The following is a 24,531-nucleotide window of genomic DNA, read 5'->3' on the forward strand; positions in this document are numbered from 1 at the left end:
TATTCTTCAAGGAGGCTTACCTCACATTAGCAAGTGGTGAGCGTTAATTGACTGATAGTACTTCTGTCGAGCAGTTCTGCTCAAACTTCACATGGTTCTCAAGACCTCATGCAAATAGGAAGGCCTGGTAAGAATTTGGATTAGTATTCTGTAAACTATTCCATATTGTATTCTAAGTCATTCCAAATTCTTCTAGGGGTCCAAGACGCTAGTGTTGAGGTGCTTCCTCAGAAACTAAGCGATGCACCAACCTGGGAACTAGTTAGGGCCTCACCCTCAAAGATAAATGAAGATCCTATGCCAACTGATCAAGGTTTGTCGTCAAGGAGTTTGGTTTCTAGCGAAGAGTTATTCAGCGATGAAGTAGAGGAGCAAACCTCCCGGGTATGCACTCTATCCCCATCCTTGGTCAACCTTTAAGACCGATTTTACTTGTATACGTACTGATAACTTTCTTCTCCTTAGCCAACCCCTACTTTGAACGAGATGGTGGCTCTTCTAGAAGACATAACGACAAGGGTGCCTATGCTTAAATTTCCTTTCCCTTTCCCTCAGCTAGATTCTCTTAACACATAAAAGGCATTGGAATTTCTCCATTTAATCGAAGGTATGTCGACTTAGGAAATTGTGAAGCAAGGAAAGATGACCACTTTACAAACAACCCTTAGAATAATTAAGGCGAGCCCTGACATTCCTTTAGAACTTCAAAGGTCGCCTTCGTGGCCTACAAGACATAGCCTAGTTAATGATCGACAAACTTCCTGCATGTCTTGAGATCATCGGTTAAGGCACAGAAGTCATTGAGCAAGAAGAGAAACTCTCAGAGAAAGTCAAGCAGCTTTGATCGATCATCGAAGAATGCCGCAAAAATGAGACTTCATATGATATTCAACTGGCCACTCTTGATGAGGAGATACATGGTTTAATGGAGAAAAGGAGGGCCGTGGAAACAACAAAAACAACAAATTCCATCATGATGTCAGAGGCTTACAAAGAAGCCTATGAAAATGGAATTATTTTGCGCGACATGTTTCCTATTTCTCCTATCTGGGCAAACAATATTAGGCGTCCAAAAGTGGAGTTGGATGAAATTGAAAGTGCATTAGGATGAGCTTGGCTCTCCTTACACCCTAAATGAGCACTCAATGGCACTCTGAACTTTTATTAGTAGTGCTCTTTAAGTTTTGACCAACCTCTTTTTTTTGTTTTAATCGGTCCTCAAGTTTCATCCTCTTCGTTTACTTTTGTTGCTTGACCACTATGTCTATAATCTTAACGTTGCCCATATGTACATTGAAGTAAAAGAATAGTAAATGAGCAATTTAGATTAAAGCTTTAAGTGATACAAAGAAACATATATTTGCCCCTTGGCTGACGCAAATTCTGTTTTTCTTTTCGCCATATGTTGGCAAATGGGATGAAACACATGTCTGTAGCTTGGTCACCACGAAACCTATCCTTTTTCACCATATATTGGCAAAAGTAAGTCTGCCTCTCGGCCAATACAAACCCTATTCTCTTTTTGCCATATGTTGGCCAGAGAACATCCAATAAAATGGGTTGGCCTAACCTGGTGGCCAGGCCACACTTAAACTTCTAAAGCTTACAACCTTCTAAACAGACGAACAACTGCCTATCTACTCATTAACGCCTTCATTGCACTGCTCCTAGCTTTGATGAAAATCTGCCGGCTTTATTCTTTGGGCTTAACTCGTGGGGACATTCGATTGATGAATTCTTGACAAGTCTGCCATGATTAAATTAATTGGAAAACTTTCTTTAGAAGCTACATCGTCCTCATCGGTCAAGGGTAAATGGATGGCCGTTTTCAAGGCATCTGCATATTATGCCCCTCACTCAATATCTCGACACCAACTCCGCTACTGTTAAGACAACCTCTGGCGAAGACCTTCTTAACAAGTCCATCGTCAAACATCATAGGGCATTCTTCATATTTGCCTTTGCCACTTATAATGACATCTTTCCCCTTATTCTGACAATAAGACTGACTCGGTCCCTCCTTGTCTTGACAATGAGGCAAAATTGGTCCTGAATTTTTCATTGTAACACTCGACCTTGTGACTTGCTTAGTAGCATCACAGTCTACCAATCAAGAAGACTCTATGTGAGATTTCAGATGACTCATACAAGGGATTTGACTTGGTGCCCTGTGTATACTTTCCTTTCTCTTCTCACATTTCGTGTCATCGGCTTGGAACATATTAGAAGGACCAACTGATGGCACGTCATGATTTGGTTGGGTTAATGGAGGAAGACCGACCTTGGCTCGAACTAGAACCATCATTTGGTCTAATTGACGAGTCCGAGATTCGGCTGCTGCAGCTAAGACCACTATTATTTGATACATACTGTGCATCATAGTTTGCATCACATTATGCATCATGGTTACCACTTGCTTAAGGCATATCTTTGCACATGCTCTGAGCTGTGCTTCAAGCTGTGAATCAACATCTGGGTTTTGCAAAGGAGTTTGTCTCATTCCTCGTTGATTCCCTTTCTTTGCCATATTTCGCTTAGAATGTCCCACCAGACGTGCCAAAAATTGTTTGTCTCTTTTTCTGGATCGTTCAAACAACTGGTTGGCCGTAAAGTCGGTCTACCCTAATAAACAGTGATAATAAAGAGTGCGGACGTGTCTGAGTCTTCAAGACTTAATGTAAAGAAGTTTGCACTTCTAACTTCTATCAGGCTATGTGGATTACCCTCCTACCTTGATTGCTCCAAGGACTTTTTGAAACAAAGACCAAATTGCAATGAACTCAGTAAAAGGGGAAATCACAAAGAGATGATAGTGGGATAAGAAATTGAGATCTTCTATTAATTTCTGGTAAGAATACATCCAAAAGAAGTACTACTATTACAGAGGATTACAGAAGAACTTGATAGGGAAGAAAAAAAGAATGATCACAAGGATCTGGGGGAGAAGAGAGTTACACTAACGAAATGTAAAATGCAGAAATAAAAAGATAAGTAAGTCGCAGGTTTTGTTTGTTGATCGAGAGATCCCCTCTACTTCCAAAATTAGGTCTTTTATATTTGTGAAGGAAAACCTCCATTACGTGCTTCCCCAATTGCAGCTTCTCTTAACTGTTATAGAACCGTTTGGGGTCACGTTTTGCTTGGACGGTTTCCACTTTGATAGTGTCTCTTAACCGTAGGCACTTCTGGGCTATAACCGTCTCAGTCTCCTAACGTTCTTACTTCGTGTGAAGAACAACTTCGTTGACCGATTGTTTAAAGGTCCTACCTTTATGACTGATCTTTCTAACCTCCAAATATGATTGGTCTGCCCTTACCGGTCAGCTTATAATTTTAGGGTGTAAACAACAAGTTCAAAGGTGCAGACAACAGTAATTCCAACAGCCTTAGCATTGATACTTTTTGAAGTGGAAGACTCAAAGAGGATGTCAGAGTGTTTTTAACAGGCAACTTCTAAGATGGGAAGAATATCTTGGTGTTTTGAGGGGAATTCAGTTGAGAGAGAGAGAGAGAGAGAGAGAGAGAGAGAGAGAGAGAGAGAGAGACCTTGTTTCAATTTTAAGACGGAATCTGACTTTTTTGGAGTGGTCCCAAACTTCAATTTGGCTCTCGTCCAACTGTGGCGGGAGTTGGAGGGTCCAACCCAACAAAACAAGGGTGGGTGGTTTTGGTCATTTTACAGGTGGGACCCAAGTGGGCCCCCTATGAAATGACCAAACCCCCCTGTTTTTCAGGTGTTTTTGTTGGGCTGGACCTTCTAGGTCCCGCCACGATTGGAGGAGAGCCAGATCCCCCAAACTTCCATAAAATTATATCTTAAAACATTGTACTATCTTGTAGGCAAGGCCAAAAAATAAAACTTAAAATCACAAAATCTATTGTAGTTGTTACCAATAAATAAATAAATAAATAAATATGTTGCAACAAATTTTCCCATAATAAGAAGATTTATGAATATTCACTAAATTCAAACTTTAAAGTTCAAATTAGCATCCCCAACCCTCTCCCCCCCAAAAAAAAAAAATTAAAACAATAAACTTTTAGTTCAAGTTCTACCATAAAGGTGTTTTTTTCTTTTTCTTTTTAAGAGATCAATGTATAGTTTAGAAGTTAGATTTTAATAAAGGGAGAAGTTTTCATCCACGGTTGTGTAAGCCGTGCATGTGAGAGGGTGGGAGTTTTGAGGCATTAAATATGGGTGGGGGGCTTATGACTTTTCCTACTTTTTGTGAGAGGGGACACGGCCGTGCATGCTTGCACGGCCATGTATGAAATCTTTGGCCTTTAATAAATATATTTTATTTGGGAGAGCGTTGTCCCTGTGCATGCAAAGGCCAATGAGAGTGTGAACAAAAGCATCATGGGGGTGGGATTTCTACCTTTCATAGGGGGCGGGGTAGTCATTTCCTCCCATTATGTCTAGGCGTAGACGGTACACTCTCCCACAAACTTTTCTCCATTTTAATTTTGGAGGTGTTTAAAGGAAACTTGCATTGTGCATGGTTTATAAAAACTGATAAAGAGAGTATTGCAAAAGTTGATGTACCCTCTCCAACAAGTGCTTAAAAGGACCTTTCTTATGTCAATAAATCATGGAATCAAGTGACTCCGATCTTAAGCTTTGTCGGTGGAAACTTACATGGCAACAAATAACTAACGACATCAACGATGTAAATCATGTTTATGAGCAATTCGACACATGGAAATTCTCCATTAATTAGATTCTTGGCAAATTATCCCCTAAGAGGTAGGAACCTATTATAGGTTGAATCAATGTATATTTAACCATCTAATTTACCTTCCAAAAGAGAGATTCTATCAATTCAATTGGACATTTCACCAATTTTATTTTATTGTTGAATCATTCAATCCACACAAACTAGGTTGATGAACTGGCTAGGGTATGGTTTTAGCCGATACAATAACAAGTATTGGCACGGATCGGTGTATCGGATAAATTTGTTCTTGATTTTTCTTAAAAAATGGGGTCTTAGACCGTTTTACTTTTTATTTGTACCGTTTCATTGATACAATAACCACATGATATCGATTGCCTTAAAAAACGTGCAGTATCTGCATATCGGGTGAGCCAATACCGACACTACAAACCATGGGCTAGGGTTTAAAAGCACAATTGAATGTAAAATTCGTGATCAGGATTTGAAAAGAAGCAGGAAGAGAACAAATTTTTGGATGGAAAGGAAGAGAACACTAGTATAGTGGTGGAAGGGACCATGCCATTTTTGCTCATTAACAAATAATCTCATCTCATTTTAAATCTTAATAGCGGTAACTAAGGGGCAATTTGGTCATAATTTGAATTCTGAATAATTCACACTTTATGACTCTGACAAAGATTTCTGCCAGCCTTCATACAACTCAACGCTTCAAAGGAGACTCATTATGCAATTCCTCCTCTCCCACACAGATTGATAGAGAGAGAGAGAAGAAAATTGAAACCCACATTTTTATATTTTTTGCTTCAAAGATCGAACAACATCTTCAGCGGAATCACTTCAGGAGATGGCTGGGTATGTTGGAATTCTTGTCTCAGATCCATGGCTCCAAAACCAGTTCACTCAGGTGGAGCTACGCGGCCTGAAGACCTATGTGAGTGAAGTTCTCAAAACCCTAAACCCTAGTCCCTTTTTCTTTCTTTCTAGTTGTGCTCCATAAGATCTCTGTTTCTTGCTGTTTATTTCACATTTTGGACCTGTAACAATGGCGATTGTTGTTCAGTTCCTTGCCGTAAGGAGGGAGCTTGGTCGAGTAACATTCGGTGACTTACCTTCGAGGATGTCGAAACTGAAAGTTGTTGGAGACACTATGACTGAGGAAGAGAGGGCTTCGTTTCTGCTCGAGTCGCACGTGAACATGGACGAGGAGATCGATTTCGAAGTCTTTCTCCGGGTGAGTTCTTTGAATGGGATCATTGAAACTATTACTTTCAGACTTTGAATCAATTAATGTGTGAGAAATCAGATTTTTGCAACTGAGTGAAGTAAATGATTGGGTGAACTTTAATGCCTGGACTTGAATGGGTGGTTTGGGTGAGCAAAATTTTGATAAAATGATGGCAGGTTTATCTCAAAATGCAAGCGCATGCAAATGCTAAAATGGGCAGTGGCGCGAAAAACTCATCTGCGTTTCTCAAGGCTGCTACGACTACATTGCTTCATACCATTAGTGAATCTGAGAAGGCATCTTATGTTGCACATATTAACAACTACCTTGGACAAGATGAGTTCTTGAAGAAATACCTTCCTATAGATCCTTCCACTAATGATCTCTTTGAGATTGCAAAGGATGGTGTTCTTTTATGGTGACTTTCTGTTAAACTTTTTGGGTTGTGTTGAGTTTGGACTTTGGAGATGATTTTTAATTTTTTGATTGGTTTAAGTTTAGTAATTTGAATGCGTGTTCTTTGATGCAGTAAGCTCATCAATGTCGCAGTACCAGGTACTATTGATGAACGAGCCATCAATACTAAGAGAGTACTCAATCCATGGGAAAGGAATGAGAACCATACACTGTGCCTCAACTCTGCTAAGGCCATAGGATGTACGGTAGTTAATATTGGGACACAGGACTTCATCGAAGGAAGGGTAATGCATGCTTTCTATGCTGTACTTTTTGGAATTGGGTTTAATCTAGAAATAAGATTTTTTTTTTTCAATTTTGAATAGTCTCATGTGTTAGTAACTATCCTTTGCTGATTTTGTTTTGCATTGTTTTTTCTTAAAACCTGCATCTGGCAAGCTTTTGTTCCCTTTTTCACATTGTAATGTTTTAGTGTGTGCTTTAAATAATAGTGATGATTTTCTCATTTGTACTTGCCTGAGTAATAATCTGCCTTTGTGGGATGCTGAATGGTGCCTGTATAATAGTTACAAAATGTTTTTGAGTGCAGCTATCCAGACCTGTGTTATTAAAATTGATTTTAGTGGGAACTTTAATTTCTTCGTCTTCTATTTCTTTTTATTCTGCTCTAACATTGCCTTTTAATTACAAATCAAGTTTCCATTCTGATATTTTGTTTGTACATTTTGAGTTGTCTAAATTACAACCACAATCTAGTGGTTGTGGTTCTTTATCCACTGATCCTAGTTATTCTCTATGCGTTTAGTGTTTGTAGTTCTTTATCCACTGCTCCTAGTTATTCTCTATGCATTTAGTGTTTGTAGTTCTTTATCCACTGCTCCTAGTTATTCTCTATGCATTTAGTGTTTGTAGTTCTTTATCCACTTCTCCTAGTTGTCTCTAAGGGACTAATTTCCTATTCTATTTTTTCTCTCAGCGTCATCTTGTGCTTGGGGTGATTTCTCAAATTATTAAGGTATGGTGTGCTGATCAACCGCAAAGCAATCATGTTGATGCATATGCACTTTCAGTTTGTAGAGTTCCTGGACTAAATCTAATCTATGATATTTCCACTGTTTTTATCTTTAGATACAACTATTGGCGGACCTCAACTTGAAGAAAACACCCCAGTTGGTAGAACTAGTTGATGATAGTAAGGTGAATTGTCATTTCTTTTCAAAAATCCTAGTCTTCCTTCTCTTGGAACTGGTCTGAAATTTATGTTTTCCTCGGTGATATAAGTTGCATGTGTATTGATAATCAACAGGATATGGAGGAGCTAATGAGCTTAGCACCAGAGAAGATTCTACTCAGGTGGATGAACTTTCAGCTGAAGAAAGGAGGATACAAGAAACCCGTTACAAACTTCTCTTCTGATGTCAAGGTAGGTGACCTGAGTCAATGAAAAAAGAACATTCCTCTCTCTTGTTTCTATTTCTACTCTATAGTCATTCTTTTTCAAGGTAAGTGCCTCTTCCTCTTCCTTTTTCTTTTTTAGTTTCCATCTGTCATTTGTCATTTGCCATTTTGCATGTCTCATCTCATTTCCAACCTTTTCTCCATCTCCTCTTTACCCTTTTTCTTTTTTGTTCTGGATCCATGTAGCCGGCCCCATTAAGTTGGGAAAAGGCTGTGTTTGTTGTTGTTGTTGTAGTCATTCTTTTTCATATGCATTCACAGGCAGCTTTAAAACTAGTATAATTTCATGTTATTTGGCATCTTAACCACAAGAAATGATGTTATCTGTAATGAGTGAATCACAGCTATTTTTGACAGTTAAAGGAGGAGAAGGTTTATAAAGCTAGACATTCTGATACCTGGATACTTAGTTGGCTACAGTACTTATTGGGCTTTTGTGATGGCTCATTTTTCTGTCTTTCTTAAACAAAATCATATAGATGGTATATTATAGGCACTTTACTATAAAAAACGGTCTTTCTTTGGATTTTATTTGAGTTGGCATGCTGTGAACACTGTTTTAAAAAGAAAAAATATACTTGGTTTTGAAAAGATAAACACTGGATGAGATACTTGAATCCATTCCTGGTTTTTGGGATGTAAAGAGGAGTATCCCTTGTCAGTATCTGCATTCATGTCAGCATCTGGCCTTTCTTAATTATAAGTTCAGTCCTGATTGTGCATCTGTAGTGGTTCAATCTGAGCCCTGTGGTTGGTGATCTGAACAATCAAATTTCTCAACCAATGGTATGACGTGTAATATTTTCTTAAGTCTATGGACTGTTTTGGGTGTTAGGTTGGCATACTGAATTGCTGGACTGTTTTGGGTGTTCCAGTTGTTCAGTCTGAAGGTTCTTCTAAAATACTGTTTGAAGACCACAAATAGCAGAGTTTGGTCATGACGGACAGAATTGCCTTAACAGTTGACTTTAGGGGGTTATTTTTGGTCTGGCTTCTGACTGATGATTTTCAAAATTACTTTTTAGAACTCAACATATTTGGAGAGACCAGGTTTTCTTTACATTTACCCTCAAATTTCTTTGTTTATCAGGTTTTCAGCTTAATGTCCTTTTTCAACTCTGTTGAGCTGGTAGAGTCTTTGTGGCTAGTCTAGTTAATTAATGCCCCAAGTCAGGAAACTTCTAATTCGTGACATTAGTTTTATGCAGACAATTTTCATGCCATTTGCTTTCCATTTATTCTTTGGAAGAGATAAATTTGGATTATTTTCTGTGTGCTTCATGGTCCTCTGACTGTTGTAGTCGTGTTTACTGAATAGGATGTATGCTTCACTCTAGGAGTTAATTCCTATTCCCATTTATTTACTGTTCTGATAACTTATAAATTTCTCTGGCAAGAATGATCACGTCAATTATTTTTCACATGCCTTTTGACCTATACATTCAGAAACTTTTCTGCTTGAGACTTCGAGTGCAACTTGCTCTGTAATACAGAAATCATCATCTTGTGTAGTTTCTGTAGTTTCCTGAAAGTGTTGTTCATCTTTTCTATATTTATATTTTTTCATATAAGAGATTCTTTGATACAGATGAGCTGCACTTGATTAATTTTGTCCTATGTAATGATTATGCATCTATTGGAAATTTCTGAGCTTACAAAGTTCTGCCTCTGCAGGATGGAGAGGCTTATGCATGCCTACTAAATGTTCTGGCACCAGAGCACAGTAATCCATCTATGTTGTCTGTGAAGGATCCTTTACAAAAAGCAAAATTAATCCTTGAACATGCAGATAGAATGGGTTGCAAGAGATACCTAACCCCAAAAGACATTGTGGAGGGTTCTCCAAATCTTAACCTAGCTTTTGTTGCACATATTTTTCAGCTTAGGTGAGGGGGCAAAATGACCCATTCTGGAGCATTTGTTTTCTTTAAATTGTTTGGGGCTTATGTGGAACAGTTAACCTCATTAACCAACATCTTTGAGTATAAGCACATAAATAGCTCAGTCAACATGTTAATATGCATTTGCATCTCCTAACTGCTGATATATGTTTTAGTTGCAGTAAGTAGTGTTTCTATGCAACTCCGAGAAAATTCCGCTGGAAAGAAAAAATAGAAAAAAAAATCCCTTTTAGACAGTTATTTACTCTTGCAAAAAGGTATAGTCATGCATTGAATATTGACCAAAAGTTGGTAAAATAATGCGTTCATAATCGAAGGAGAACAAGATTATGCACTGTAGGACAATGACAATCTATATCAGCCCAAATAGGATCAGGCGATCCATCTGATCTAACATTTGCATGATGTGGACACAAGTCGGTTATTGCACTCGGTGTGTTAAGCATTTAGCGATCCACGATTCGTTGGGTGCTTTGGGGCCTTGTCAGTCTGCTTGCCAATCAACTGACCTGCTTTCCTGAGTCAACAGGGGAACTATCCCTATTCCAACTTTGAACAAGCTTCTTTCTTTTTAGCCTGTTCGTTTTGACCTCACTCTTTCATAGGGGAGGAAATGTCTCCTTTTTCATAGGAAAAGAAACCTAGAGGTGAATTTTTTCTTTTGAATCAGGATCCTCTACCCATGTGCATATAATTCACTTTCGGCACTTCCGTTACTTCTCCATTTGCACATGTCCAAAAATCTTCTGGAACATCAACTCTGAACGAAAAAACCAAAACAAAGCTTCCTTGAATACTTGTTGACGGTGGAGATTAACAATCAAACATGTGGAAATTTCATGTGAGGCTTCTAGAATAACCGAGAGGGGAGAGGGGTTGCCACCTGTGCTGGAGAAGGACGGGGAGGGGAGGGGGGAGGGTAAGGAAGAGCGAGAGGGAGAGGGCGGAGGGGTTGCCACCTGTGCTGGAGAAGGAGTGGGGAGGGGAATGGAGGGGTTGAGAGAGAGAGAGAGAGAGAGAGAGAGAGAGAGAGTTGCAGATCTTAAAAGGAAAGACAATTGCAGAGAGAGAGAGAGACCTGCGTAAGTTTGCATTAGAGGAATCGTCCCACCATGTCTGCCACTGAATGAACATCTTTGCTGCCTTCTCGGTATTCATTGATCATGCTGTCAACAACCTTATGAGCATTTGGTCTCCATGATTCTGCTAGTAAAAGAACTCAAAAGACTGGAGAGAAAGTTGCAGATCTTAGAAGAAAAAGATGGGGATTCGAGGCCGTGCTCTGTAACTTTGGCAACCACAGAAGGCAGAGGCTGTGAGAACTCTGATGGAGAGCATGGAGGTGGTGTCGCAGAGGAATGGAGGAGTGAGCACTGAGCACGGTGGTGTGGACATGCGCTGAAAGAGCAGGAAAGAGGGAGGAGTATCTGCAAACTAAACATCGGATTTTAGCCTTTTTTTGTAATTTTATATTATTATATTGATCGATTCAATTCTGATCCAATAAAGTGGATCATTGGGGAAGAATCGGCCAATTCATGGTCGACCCCACTGATCGGAATGGGCCAAGGCCAATCCCAAATTCTTGAACCTTGATCCAATCTTTATATCATTGTTTGAACTAGATGGTTGGACTATCAGGCTGTGGGTTGTTGTAGGGTATGTCATAATTGAAAACAAAAATTTATATAGTGTACATAAGCTTTAACATTTAGTGTAATATGCTTCTCATGTACAAAGACAACCTTTCTAATGCACTTAAACTATTAGATAGTTTGGAACCATTGGACCAGATGTTGGACTAGTTGATTGCTGACTGCCATGCTAGAGATCCCACATATTGTCTGAATGTAAAAACATTGACTGAAAAGCACTCCTTTATCCTGTATATTCACCAAAACAAATTCCGAATAAGTCTGCTCTAACAGTCCATGGTCTGGGTTCTTCTGGGCCGGAGTTGAATTTTGGCCTCTCTTCTTGTTATGTTGTTTTTGGGGGATTGCTTAGCCATTGAGCCTGTTCTAGGATCTGGATTTGTTTCTTTATGTAGAAGAGAAATTTAAAGTCATTCTGCAATTGGTAAGAGAAACTAATGCAGACATATCCCGAACCAGAAAAATCCAGCTGGAGACTAGTACAAATAGGACACAACAGAGAATATAGGACATGGAACTAACAGAACAGAATATGGAACTAGATCTAATAGAAAATAGAAGAATTGATAAAATAGGGATGGAATCCACTAAACCTGTGAAGAGAATCCACTCTTCTACTGAGGAATCCCCCTTAGGCTTCCCTTGGAACCCGCCAAGCATACTAAGAATCCACCCAAGCAACTATTGAATCCATGGCAGCAAAGTTCAGAAAAACTCAACAGAACTCAATTGGTATATTACTTCAAATCGTTTGGGGAGCCAAAGGCCTTTACATCTATGTGTTATGTAAGCTACCCCAAGTAGGATAGCATGAGGACTGATTACTGATAAGTGATAACCTTATCCAAAAGAATGTAATAAAAAAAAAGTTCAAAGGGATTAAACACCCTATCAACCAGTTGGCGAAAGTGACCTATTCCACTAAGAATGCCACTAGGGATTAGGATAAACTGAAATTCTAACATCCTACCTAATCCAGCCAAGATAATATAAAAGTTAAGTAACAGAATGTAAAAGAAAACTAACATTATGACCTCAACTTAACTATCTAATAAATCTGTATTCCTAACTCTTACTCATATTTTAGGCTCATTAAAGTGACTTATTACAATAAAAACCACTTGGACCAAAAGCCCAACACATGTAAATCCAAAACAAGGTTTATGTCCACTAAAATAAGCCTACTTTTGTGATTTATCTGCATCATAAACGTAAAAATTCATTTCTTTTTTTGGTAGTTTAGAATGCCTGACCATTAAATTCTACAAGTTTATTCACTGTGCATTAGTTTTTCTTAATCATTTTTTTATCATTATTCCCCCCCTACAATGAAGCAAATTCTCAGTTAGTGTTGAAGCTAATATTACCATTTTTTCTATTTAGGAATGGACTCTCATCCCAGACGAAGCAAATATCCTATGTTGAAATTTCACCAGATGATGCACAAGTCTCTAGGGAAGAAAGAGCATTTCGCCTTTGGATCAATAGTCTTGGAAATTCAACATATATTGATAATGTATTTGAAGATGTTAGAAATGGGTAAGCCAGTGACATCCTCTGTGTGCGTTTTGATGGTAGTGCCCTAGCTGGGGTATCTTTCACCATGGCTAACACCATCTTTTCAATATGTTATTTTGATTCCTTAACATCGGTTAAATATCTTCCTATGCAGATGGGTACTCTTAGAAGCCCTAGACAAGGTGTTACCAGGGATAGTTAATTGGAAGATTGCAACCAAACCTCCAATTAAAATGCCATTCAGGAAAGTAGAAAACTGTAACCAAGTTGTGAAGATTGGGAAACAATTGAAGTTTTCCCTGGTCAATGTTGCTGGACATGATATCGTGCAAGGGAATAAGAAACTAATATTAGGTCTGCACATTGTTCATAAATCAACCTTTTTGGGCATTTTTGTCTCTAAAATCTTGGTTGGAATTTCTAAACTCTGCTTCCTTTTGCTTCAAATCCTGAAAAGGGCTTCTTTGGGCATGGGCCTGTTGGCATTTACAAATACATTGAAGCATTTGTTTTCCATTTTTATTGGAAGAACTCCTTGTGTTCAATACAAAGTTGTTTCCATTTTTCTGCAGCTTTCTTGTGGCAATTAATGCGGTACAACATTCTCCAACTTCTAAAGAACCTCAGATTCCATTCTCATGAGAAGGCAATCACAGATGCTGATATTCTAGAATGGGCTAATAAAAAAGTTAGGGATGCAGGGAGGCATAGTCGTATGGATAGTTTTAAGGTATTGTAACCAATAATGATCTCTTTTCAAATGTTAAGGTCGCAGGATGATGGTGGGATGATTTCTTTTCTAGAGATGTGTTTAATTTACCACCAAATTTTGATTGGGGCACTTTTGGTTTCACGTTTGAAACTAATGCAGTTGAATGCACACCTAATGCAAATGTGATGCACTCTTTATGTTTGTCTGTATATGAGGGTAATCCTACAGCTTGAAGTGCATATCTGATACTGAATTGTAATAGGTTCAGAGGAATCACATGTGCCTTGGACCATTCTAATTGATGAGTGATTAGTTTGTTTTTACATATTTGTGTTTATCATTCGATGTAATAGTAATATCAGTCATTATGAGGATGTTGAGAAGTTGTTTTCCTATTACGGTAAACAACTAAATATGGCATCCAGCATCCATGCATGCATTAGCCACCACTTGAGCTCTATCACCTAAATCTACCAAGGTTGTGTTTGATTAGAAATCAAGTGGGGGGGGGGGTTGGAATTCCAAAGTTAGGTGGGGAAAAAGCAACTTTCACATTGAGTTTCTATTTGGACATGAGGTGAGTGGAAAATAATTTCCATTCACAATAGAAGGAAAATAAGTGTTATTTGGTGGTCTGGAACAAAAAAAGTGCAGCGCTGGAGGCAATTTTGCATTACTTTCTGCATTTTGACCAAAGTGAAGATCATTGTTCCAAGTAAAACCTGTACCATCTTAAAATTTTTTTTTTTAATTTTCCACTTTTCATTCACTTCACATCTAACCAAACACTGGTGTGAACTAAAACTTTATCTTGTTGGATGCCCCAAAACTCTCTTGACTTTTGTGGGCTATTTGTATTTCAGTATTCTCCTTATCCTTGAAGAACAATGTGATGGACTTCATTAAGAAGAAAAATATATGGGTGTGATGAAAATGTGTTTAGGAACATCATTTCTGCACTTGCATTAGATATTCTTGACGGGGCATGCAAATTTATGTTCTTGAGCCCTCATCTCCTTGACTTTCTTAAACCCATCTTTATGTTCTCTTGTGCCCCTTCAACAAATTAACAAAATGCTCTCCAAGTTGTTTTTTATATGCTCAAATGATCATGAATAGATGGGGGTAGAGCTTTTCTTCTTTTCTGCACAACCTGTGTCTGCTTCTCTACTTCTATCAGTAGAGGTTTTCATCCTCTCAAACTAGGATATTCTTATGCAATTTAATGAATACTAGCTAAATGTATCTGTTGAAATTGTTATTATTGATTATTCTTCTCTTTTATAAAAGATAGTGGTGATACTTTGGATCCAGTTTTGACCATGTAATTGCCTGATGAGTTCTCTTTACTATGATTCCATATTTGCAGGATAAAAGTTTGTCAGATGGCATTTTTTTCCTTGAATTGCTTAGTGCGGTAGAAGCAAGAGTTGTTAGTTGGAGTCTTGTTACAAAAGGGGAAAATGGTAAACTCTTATATTTTTAACTTTGATTAGTAAAGGCAATTTCCTTAAAAGTTTCCTTAATGAGTTGAGAAAGTTTATCTGAATGATTATTTTGTTGAATTTATGCATTAATATTGGCAAAATCCCATTGATGTTCTTGAAAGTTGAAATGAATCCTGCATTTTGTCTTACTCATTAACGTGGGTCTGTTTGTTCAGGGTGGAACTTGGTCAATAAAAGGGGTGTGGCACCCTCCATCACATGGACCTACCCCCATCTCTCCATATAATAGGGATTAACTTTGTCAAATTTCATCGCCTTAGGGAGGAATCTCAACAGAGCCCGAAATCTTGATTTGGAAAGAACACTACACTTTGGTGATCTTGTGCTCTTGCTCCTACACCTGCTCTAGCTCTTGTTTTTGCACTGCACTCCGGTACATAGGGCGTTTGTCAACCAGGCCAAAATCATATGTGTTGACACTTCATTTCTTCACTTTTTCCTTTTTTCAAAAAGTTTCATACCTTGATTCAATCATATACTTTATGCATTTCCTAGTTTAACCATTAATCAGTCGCCAAAAACATGAAAAATTCCGAAGTCCATGCTTATTGTTTTCTGTAGCACATGACTCATGAACATCGGACTCCTGTAAGAATAATGGATTCACATTAATCCATTTGGTTTGTTGGTTGGGCTTCCATTTTGAAAAGGGAAATTTCAAATTAATCCTATGTTTTTGTTGTCTAACATTAATCCATGTGGTTCTCTTGGTTGCACTTCATTTCTAGGAACGGCTATAATATTTTCTTCTGTTTATGGATTTGAAACGATGAGCTGTACCAACTTAAAAACATGACTAGTCTACAGTTGTAACTTGTAAGCAATGTCCAATGGATAAGTTAACCGGAAAACTAATATGCATGATTTGTAAATGTTTAAATTAAAGAAACTGATTCTCTCAATGAACGAAATGCAGATGAGGAGAAAAAGATGAATGCCACGTATATTATCAGTATTGCAAGGAAGCTTGGATGCTCAATTTTTCTACTCCCAGAAGATATAATGGAGGTAAATGGTGGCAATTATGGATTATATTCTGTCTTCCCTATTTCTTCCCTTGGTAATGTCTGAGATCACCTTGTTTGCTATCTCTCTTACACCTGCGACATGACTTGCTTGTCTGAAATTTGATCCATTACTTGATTAATGAAATCATAATAGAGAATGAGAGAGACTTGGCTTGGATTAATTAAACGTTAAGCACTTTTGGTTGGACACCCAATTAATCTGTATTTCTTTCGTTATAACCTTGTTGGTATGGCTATTATCCTGTACCTCAGTGTGCTGGTGGTTTGTTCCTATAGGTGAACCAGAAGATGATCCTTACTTTGACAGCAAGCATTATGTATTGGTTCTTGAAACAACCTGTTGAGAGATATAATGAAAATGGAAGCTCATTGGAGACCATGTCAAATTCAACCACGGATGACACGGCTTCTGAGACCTCAACAGAGTAGAATGGGAACAGATAATTTGGTCATCCTGTAGAAATTAAACCATTGAAGGTAGTTTGTTATCCTTCGGAATTCAGTGAAATTTTCCCTTGCTAATTTTCAGCCTTTTACATTTTGATACTTTAATGCAATAGTCATGAAGCAGTTATTCATTTGTATGCCGGAATTGTAGATTATTCATTCTTCCTTTTGTTAGTTGTGTAAGATGTCAACAGATACTATATTACTATTGTGTCGCCAGAGCAAATATTCTTGTAAATATTAATTTCAAATTCTGTTTCTGTAAATGGAAATTCTTCTATACTTTTCTCATATTTTTCATTGGGTTTGTCCGTTTGTACTGAAGCAAGTTAACATAAAAAATTGTAACCTGACTTGTTTTACCCTCTTGCAAGAAATTGATTTTGGGTAATTGAGGTAATTTAACCCAAACCTGTTTGCCACCAAAATGACTTGCATGAGGAGTGAGGCTTGCTAACGATGTTCTTCTTCTCACCTCCGCCCCTATGAATGACCCCGTGGATCCTGTCCGGTAACTCTACCAGAAGTTAAGTGAATCTGCTTCTCCAGATCTGATATCCCAGACGGGCTGGGGCTGGGATATAGGGATTAAAATCCTCTCTAGTGTCCTCATCTGCCAGTTATTTGCCAGTGTAGTATGGTGTAGTGAGGGGCTGGAGGACGACATGTGTTCTATTTAAATCCAATAGTTAATATTGTTGGTGGGCGGAATAAAAAATAGTAAGGAAACCATATCTTTCTATAATCACATGGAATAACAGAAGCCATCCCATACTCGAATGCGCAGGGAAATAATCGATTCGGGTTTTTTCGCATCCCATGGTTACCAATACAAAATTTTCCATTACAAAAATAGATTTACTAATCTGATGAGCTTCAACTGTTGTTTCTCCATATAATGATTCTTCCACCAATATGCACACAGAGAAAAACGTTCTTGAACTTTCTTGGAGCAGCCAAGGTTTTTCAAACCAATGCAACAATCTTCTCTAAGGATATAAAAAATCCAAGCCTTAAAAAATTCTAAGGTTTCACCAAACCCTAATTCTCAAACTCTAATGCTTGAGCAAAAGAACACAAACAGAGAGAGAGAGAGATTCGGCCAGCCTCCTCCCCTTGAATTTGTTTTTATATGTGGAGCCAAAAATCCTTTTTTGCATTCTCAATGAGAGTGTTCTACCAAAAAAAAAAAAAAAAAAAAAAAATCTCAATGAGTGAATCACTCTCTCCTCAAAGTTGACTTGAATCCCAACGTCCAATAGGACCAATACAAGTGCATCAAATAGCGAATAATTAAAATCTTAAAGGGAAATATAAAATAATTAAATATTTTTATTACAATGGATAATTGATAATGTTTCACCATATCCATTAAATAAAATAAATTAATTATTTAATTAACAAACTATTCTCAAAATGAATAATTACATAATAAAATTTTATTATGTTCCAACCCTCCACTAATCAACATTATCATTATAGAATCTAGGGCTTGTATGCAAATACTGCCAAACCCCATTTCATAGTACATGTCCATATCTGAGCATCTGTGTATGATTGTACGTGATCGGAATCGCAAAATTTGATTTAAACACTTTAATTAAATTCATACATATAATTAACATTTTATATGAAAATAAATTTTGCAAAGCATTTCTAAAACGGTATAGGATCCTGATTCTCATCTGACCATCCACAAACGATCTCTCTGTTGATGTTCCCCAATTGGACAATGGAAACCTTGTTGAGTGATTCTTTCAATCACAAAATGCTTATCTGCACCCAGTATATCGGCTTTAGACCATAGGACCTTAGTCATTGATATACCAAAGTGCGCGTTCACATTTTGCACTGACAAGGCCCTCTCAGGTATAAGGTCTCGATGACCTGTGTCTATCCTTTACCTACAACTGACAGTAATACATGAGGGAATTGACATGATAAGAATTCTTCCCCAACACACACGTATGTGTGCTCGCATTTCTACCTTGATATCAACATGCCTAGGCGTACCCAATGCGACGAGGGTGCCTAGCCAAAATCGTTGTCGTGACTCCAATTTAAAGTGTAAACTTTATGACACAAACATCTCAAAAAGTTTATAGCGCTTGTGATAATATTAAACCAAAACAAATAAACGATTCAATTTATACAAGATCGGTTTTGATGGACACATAAATTCAATCGAGGTTGAATTATGACAATACAAGAAGGAAAGGTCTGGGAATTTTGACCACTATCATCCGAATTGGACCTGCTCAATTCACCGTGGATTGTCAAGTGATCGACATTCGAGCATCATTCAATATGCTATTGGGACGACCTTGGCTGGATTCTAAAGGAGTAATATCCTCAAGCCTGCATCAGAAATTGAAATTCATTTATGAAGGAAAAATGATCACTATCTTTGGCGGCAGAGATGGTTCAACACATTGGTGAACCTTGAAGTAGGTGGGAAAACCTCAGCAGACATCCATCTAGGAGGATTTGAGATTGGGGCAATCAGTGTGGTGACCTCAGGAACAAAGGAGATGATCCCGTCTAGATATCAGTCAATATGGAACAAGACAGTCCTGAAGATGATGAACAATATGGAATATTTCCTAGGATTCGGAAAGAATCAACAAGGAATTTTAGAATTCCCTAACTATCCGATATATGGCAACTACCACGGGCTGGGGTATAAAGCACCAGAGAAAGGAAGCAATCCTGAGGGGGATGAACTAAGAATGCCAGAAGGCGAACACTTCTAAAATGAGGAAACCGTCTCCATATTTCAAGACTTTCAATGGGTTTTTCGTCAAGAAATGGGAGAGCTTCCCTTACTGTGGAAACATCGAGCCTTGGTTCGGTCATAACATTGGAAGTTTCCAGCCTGGATTGGAAGTCTTCTTTCAGGATAATGTCGACTGGGTCACCCTCGAAGAAGCTGAGAGCTGTTGAAGAGGAACTAGACATCGGAGGATTATTTAAGATAGCCATGATGGGTTAATAAAGCATAGGCGAGCCATGCCACCTCATCCTTGAAAAGTCAAAGCACAGGCAAGCAATGCCACCGCATCGTCCAAAAGTCAAAGCACAAGAAGCAATGCCACCTCCCCCTCAAAAAGCCAAAGCATAGGCAAGCAATGCCACCTCATCTTCAAAAAGTCAAAGCACAGGTGAGCAATGCCACCTCATCCTCAAAAGGTCAAAGTACAGGGAAGAAATGCCACCTCACCCTCACTAATCTCCGCTATACTCCCATTGCCATCTGATCTTCGTCGACAACTTGATCGCCTGTCGCCGTCTGATTTTTGCTTTCAGTGAGATCACCCATTGCCATCCGGTCTTTGCTGACAGCTTGATCACCCGTTGCCATCCGATCTTAACTTTTAGTGAGATCACCCATTGCCATCCGATCTTTTGATTGCCCGTTGCCATTTGATCTTCGATTCAGTGAGGTCACCCATTGCCATCCGATCTTTGCCAAACAGCTTGATCGCCCGTTGCCGTTTGATCTTCGCTTTTAGTGAGATCCCATTGCCATCTGATCTTTGCCGACAGCTTGATCATCTGTTGCCGTATGATCTTCGCTTTCAGTGAGATCACCCATTGCCATCCGATCTTTGCCAACAGCTTGATCGCCGGTTGCCGTATGATCTTCGCTTTCAGTGAAATCACCCTTTACCATCAGATTTTTGCCTACAGCTTGATCGCTCTTTGCCGTCTGATCTTCGCTTTCAGTGAGATCACCCATTGACAACCGATCTTTGCCAACAACTTAATCGCTTGTTGCCGTCTGATCTTCCCTTTAAGTGAGATCACCCATTGCCATCCGATCTTTGCCAACAGCTTGATCGCCCATTGCCATCGGCCCGATCGGCCATTGACCCATTGAATGATAAGGTTTTTAGCATTTTTTTTTCGAGGAAGAAACGTGGTTTTATCGTTCAATTCAGTCACCCATGAGCAAAGTGACGGTAGTATATGCTCAACCTAAGAAGATTTACTGAATGGTTTACCGAAACGCAGTTTTATTGTTCAACTTTGTCACCTATGAGCAAAGTGACGGCAATACATGCTCCTGGTGACAAAATCAAGCGGTCATTAGTCTTCGCCCTTCGGTTGTTGGCACAGGCCTCAACCAAAAAGGGGCAACTGTAGACGTTGAATTTTGTCACTCCCCTGACAATGACGACAATTGGACACAAATGACTAACAATGTCCCCTGAAACCCATCCTTTATCAATCACAAAAGCACACAAAGAGCCCGAGCATTCATAACATCCTCATGACTCCTGCGGAGCATGCATCGCACGCAACATTGCACGGGTAAAACACGACAATCTGGCGTACTAGCACGCGTGCGGCCCCACAATGCCGCACTGTAACCACGAGCCGAGATAACCCGCGATCCCACCGTGCTGCATTGTGACCCTATTGTGCGGCGCCCAAGAGCCCCGTCGCAGCACCGCAGAGCCCATTTTTGTCTATAAATGCCCTCTCCCCCCTCATTTGCACAATCCAAGTTTTTGGGAGAGGAGGAACCCTCCAGAGCCCAGTTTTCCCCTTTCTTTCCAATTCCTTGTTTCGGGGCCTTCCCCCAACCCGTTTTTGAGTTTTTGAACCCTGTCCCTCTGTTCGAAGTCTGGGTTATCTGAACCCGACTTCTTCGACCTTTTTCGCCTGATTCTCAGGAATCCCCTATGGCGTAGCCATTCTGTCCGAGAATCGGGGATCTAGCTCCCAAAACCTTGCAACGCCATTATTCTGTCTGAGCCCCAAAGATTCAACACTTGTAAGCCGTTACTCTGTCTGAAAGAGGACAAAGTTAGTCGTTTGTCTCCACCTGAGCCGGGGGATGTCTTTTGCATTGCATTTTTCATAATTGTATTATTTTTTTAGCATACAGGTATACATCTCTATCGTTAACCTTTAATTTTGGCACAATGTGGACTCTTTTAGTATTCCCGTGTAGTGTACATAGTAGTTATTATAACATAGTTTAATTCATTTAACAGTTTGTGCATCATTATTTAGCCATAAATGTGGGTATATGACATTCATAAAGGGAGAATATTTGAAAACCAACATCTAGTAGAAAGACCGGTTTATCCAGAACTCTCGTAACCTGACCACTTGCCCCGAATCTCTAACCAGACCAAACAGAATCATGTAGCCCTTCACATGGCTACACCAATTGGGTCCTAGGCCCTAATCCTAGGTGGCGACTCCATTCCATATTATTGTATGACCCCCATCCGCCTATAATTTGACATCGAGAAGACACCTTCCTTCTCTCTCCATTGAAGAGCAAACCAAAACGCCCTACGGGTCGCGACGTGGAGGGAACATATCCTCATAGCTAGTCTCCATCAGTCGCTTCCCAGGCGGCAGATGGATCTGCACAGCCCAGGAGAAAGCGACAGGTGGGCAGCAACTGTTGGGTGCTAGGCAGCTGACCGCCTACATGGGATTTTTACCTATGAGGGCCTTAGGCTCATTCTAACTTGTCCAAATTGAGATTTTGAGCTCTAGTGTTTGCTCCACACACCTCCAAACACCAAAACCTACATTGGTCCAAGACTTCGTGATTTCGATCTAAAATTCGAACTCCCACGCGTACAAGGTAAGTTTCCAACTGTTTAAAAATTTTTAAGTTGCTTCTTCCTTGTTTTCAAGAATGGTTAGGGCAGAAAACTTCAAACACCCACATATTGATTGTTTCAAACACATGAATTATGCTCTTTATTCATTGGAAACCATGTATTGTTGTTTCATGTGTGTAGACATCTCACAATGGCTCCCCGTCAAGGTCGTAATGCCCCACAAGAGCCTCGGGTGCCCCGATTCGATCAATTTTGGTTTTGATCGATCCAATATGAGGAGAATTGGCCTATGTACTCCGATGCGGGGCTAGTAGGCGAGAGGTATGTTGTATCGAAAGACTTCACTACCTACTATGTCGAAGAGAGATTTAATGCCATGGGTTGGACACCCATTCTTCAACCAATGAAGTGATTTTACCCACGCTTGGTGCGATATTTTTATTGCAACTTACATGCCAACTACGACGGAGATGAGGGCTTCTGCATCACGAGCTGGGTTAAAGGGATGGACAACAAATTCATTGCTTCCCAATTGGCGGAGATTTTAGGCATCGACAACGATGGTGAGGTGTTGTTTAATTCTTCCCAAGTTACAACTAAGAGCTTCATTAGTGCCTAAGAAAAAAATAACATGATCGGAGTACTAAGAGATCCTGGCAAGAAAGGGTGGTTGTTGACTGCACAACTCATGACAACCCCAAGGGTGCTATGCCTAACAGTGCAACTAAATATAGTGCCTGCCGCCGATCACCTTCACCAATTCTTTGCACTACAGGGTTTCATCACTCTATGTTTTTATGCCGGCTGCAACATCAATATGGCAAATATTACCTGGAAGATGATGGTGGTTAGGGTAGCCAACCCAACAGATGGAAGTCTCCCCTATGCTAAATTGCTTACCAAGTTGTTCTTCCATTGTGGTGTCGACATTAGGGGAGAGGTTAGAATTCCTAGGGACATGCCCTTCGATGGCACATCATTGAAGAGGATGAAAATAGTTGGGGTAGAGGTCAATGAGGACGAAATACCTCAAGGTATAGCTAGGGAGGCAGAGAATGAAGTCAAGGGGGTGAAAATCGAGAGGGTTAAGAACAAGAGGAGGAAGAGGAACAAGAACAACAAGAATGTACAGAGATTTTTGAGGATGAGGGTGATCTCCCACAGAGGAGTTATCACAGCCATGAGTCAGTTCCAGCTCCTCCCGCATTCACAGCAGAGGCCTCCAGTTCTAGGGCTATGCCTAGACCAGCTGGATGGGTCCATGTGTCTCGAGTCATGGAATATAATTTTGGTAACATGAGCCAAATCATAGGTTCAAAATTTTCCAGCATGGACCAGAGAATGGCGAAGCTCGAGAACAAAGTGCAGAGGATCATGTATCAATTTGGGCTTCCATCCCCACACTCATCGCCACCACCACTACAGTAGTAGTGATAGACTTAGGATCTATTTGCTTGTTTCTTGATGTTTTATTGTCTTTAAATTATGCAATTAGGTTAGTTTCTAATTTATCAGTGTCCCTCTTTTCTCCAGTTACTTATGTATTCTCCTTTTACTTAATGTTTTGAATCTGTGTATGCCGGGTGGCAAGTTTCCAAAAGATCAATAAAGGCTTCACATCTTATTTAAATGAAATTACCTATTTATCCTCCCCAGACCCTGCTAAATGCGGGAGCCTTGTGCACTGGGTACGTCCTTTTTTTTTTTTTACCTATTTATCCTTCCTATGTACTTATTATTTTCTTGAATTTTATATTAGTTAGATCTTAACGCTGAGTAGGCTATGGGTTCGTAGACTATGAGTTTAGGCTATAACAGAACTTTTGCTCTGATATCAAGTTGTCACACCTCACCTCACGACACCCAGGGTAGTGTGACTAGGATGCACATACACGTACTCCAACATATCCAAGATCACAAAAGTAGTAGATAGCCCTCACAATCCCTAACCAAACACATCTATCATCGAGCAGTGGAAGAGTATATATATATATATAATAAATCAGAGTTTGGAAGCTAATTATGATATTATATTTTCATAACCATGTCTGTCTTATCCATATAAACAACCTAAGGTTCTCAAGTAGACATAATTATAAATATATCAAAGTTATTACATCTCAAGGCAAGACTAGAAAGTAAGTTAGGGCCAAGCCCACCGAATGTGAATTCACCTAGAGGGGGGGGGGGTGAATAGGTATAGGTTCAAAAATTAAAATAACTATACGAAAATAAAATCAAACAATAAAGATAGAGAAGAGTAAAGACAAGCAATGTAAAAAGACACAAACAATTTATAGTGGTTCGGCCAAAATGTGCCTACGTCCACTCCTCTCACCTTAGAGAGAATTCACTATAACGAATCTTGAGTGAGCAAGAGAACTCGTACAAC

The 24,531-nt window shown here is 39.3% G+C and overlaps 1 protein-coding gene across 3 annotated transcripts; it reads left to right on the top strand.

The window, feature by feature from the left end:
• Positions 1-5,433: 5,433 nt before the first annotated feature.
• LOC122656982 (fimbrin-2-like) lies at positions 5,434-16,845 on the top strand. Of its 3 annotated transcripts, none has more exons than XM_043851702.1 (14): positions 5,435-5,610; positions 5,740-5,910; positions 6,081-6,322; positions 6,434-6,605; positions 7,298-7,336; positions 7,450-7,518; positions 7,628-7,744; positions 9,454-9,665; positions 12,719-12,874; positions 13,008-13,207; positions 13,426-13,583; positions 14,935-15,031; positions 15,990-16,081; positions 16,378-16,845. In XM_043851702.1, exons 1-14 carry the CDS (start codon positions 5,524-5,526, stop codon positions 16,528-16,530), a joined length of 1,965 nt encoding a protein of 654 aa, XP_043707637.1. In that variant the 5' UTR covers positions 5,435-5,523; the 3' UTR covers positions 16,531-16,845. The 3 variants fall into 3 exon arrangements, with proteins under 3 accessions (XP_043707639.1, XP_043707637.1, XP_043707638.1); XM_043851703.1 differs by having other exon boundaries at positions 5,493-5,614; XM_043851704.1 differs by lacking the exon at positions 16,378-16,845 and having other exon boundaries at positions 5,434-5,610; positions 14,935-15,066.
• Positions 16,846-24,531: the final 7,686 nt, after the last annotated feature.

This window comes from Telopea speciosissima, chromosome 3 (assembly GCF_018873765.1).
Source record: "Telopea speciosissima isolate NSW1024214 ecotype Mountain lineage chromosome 3, Tspe_v1, whole genome shotgun sequence".
NCBI lineage: Eukaryota > Viridiplantae > Streptophyta > Magnoliopsida > Proteales > Proteaceae > Telopea > Telopea speciosissima.

Bases quoted from the DNA above. Each gene is read 5' to 3' on its own strand.
- LOC122656982 (XM_043851702.1), top strand. From the start codon at position 5,524: ATGGCTGGGTATGTTGGAATTCTTGTCTCAGATCCATGGCTCCAAAAC. The intron at 5,611-5,739 runs GTGAGTGAAGTT...ATTGTTGTTCAG, and splicing joins TACGCGGCCTGAAGACCTAT to TTCCTTGCCGTAAGGAGGGA. The intron at 6,606-7,297 runs GTAATGCATGCT...TTTTTCTCTCAG, and splicing joins AGGACTTCATCGAAGGAAGG to CGTCATCTTGTGCTTGGGGT.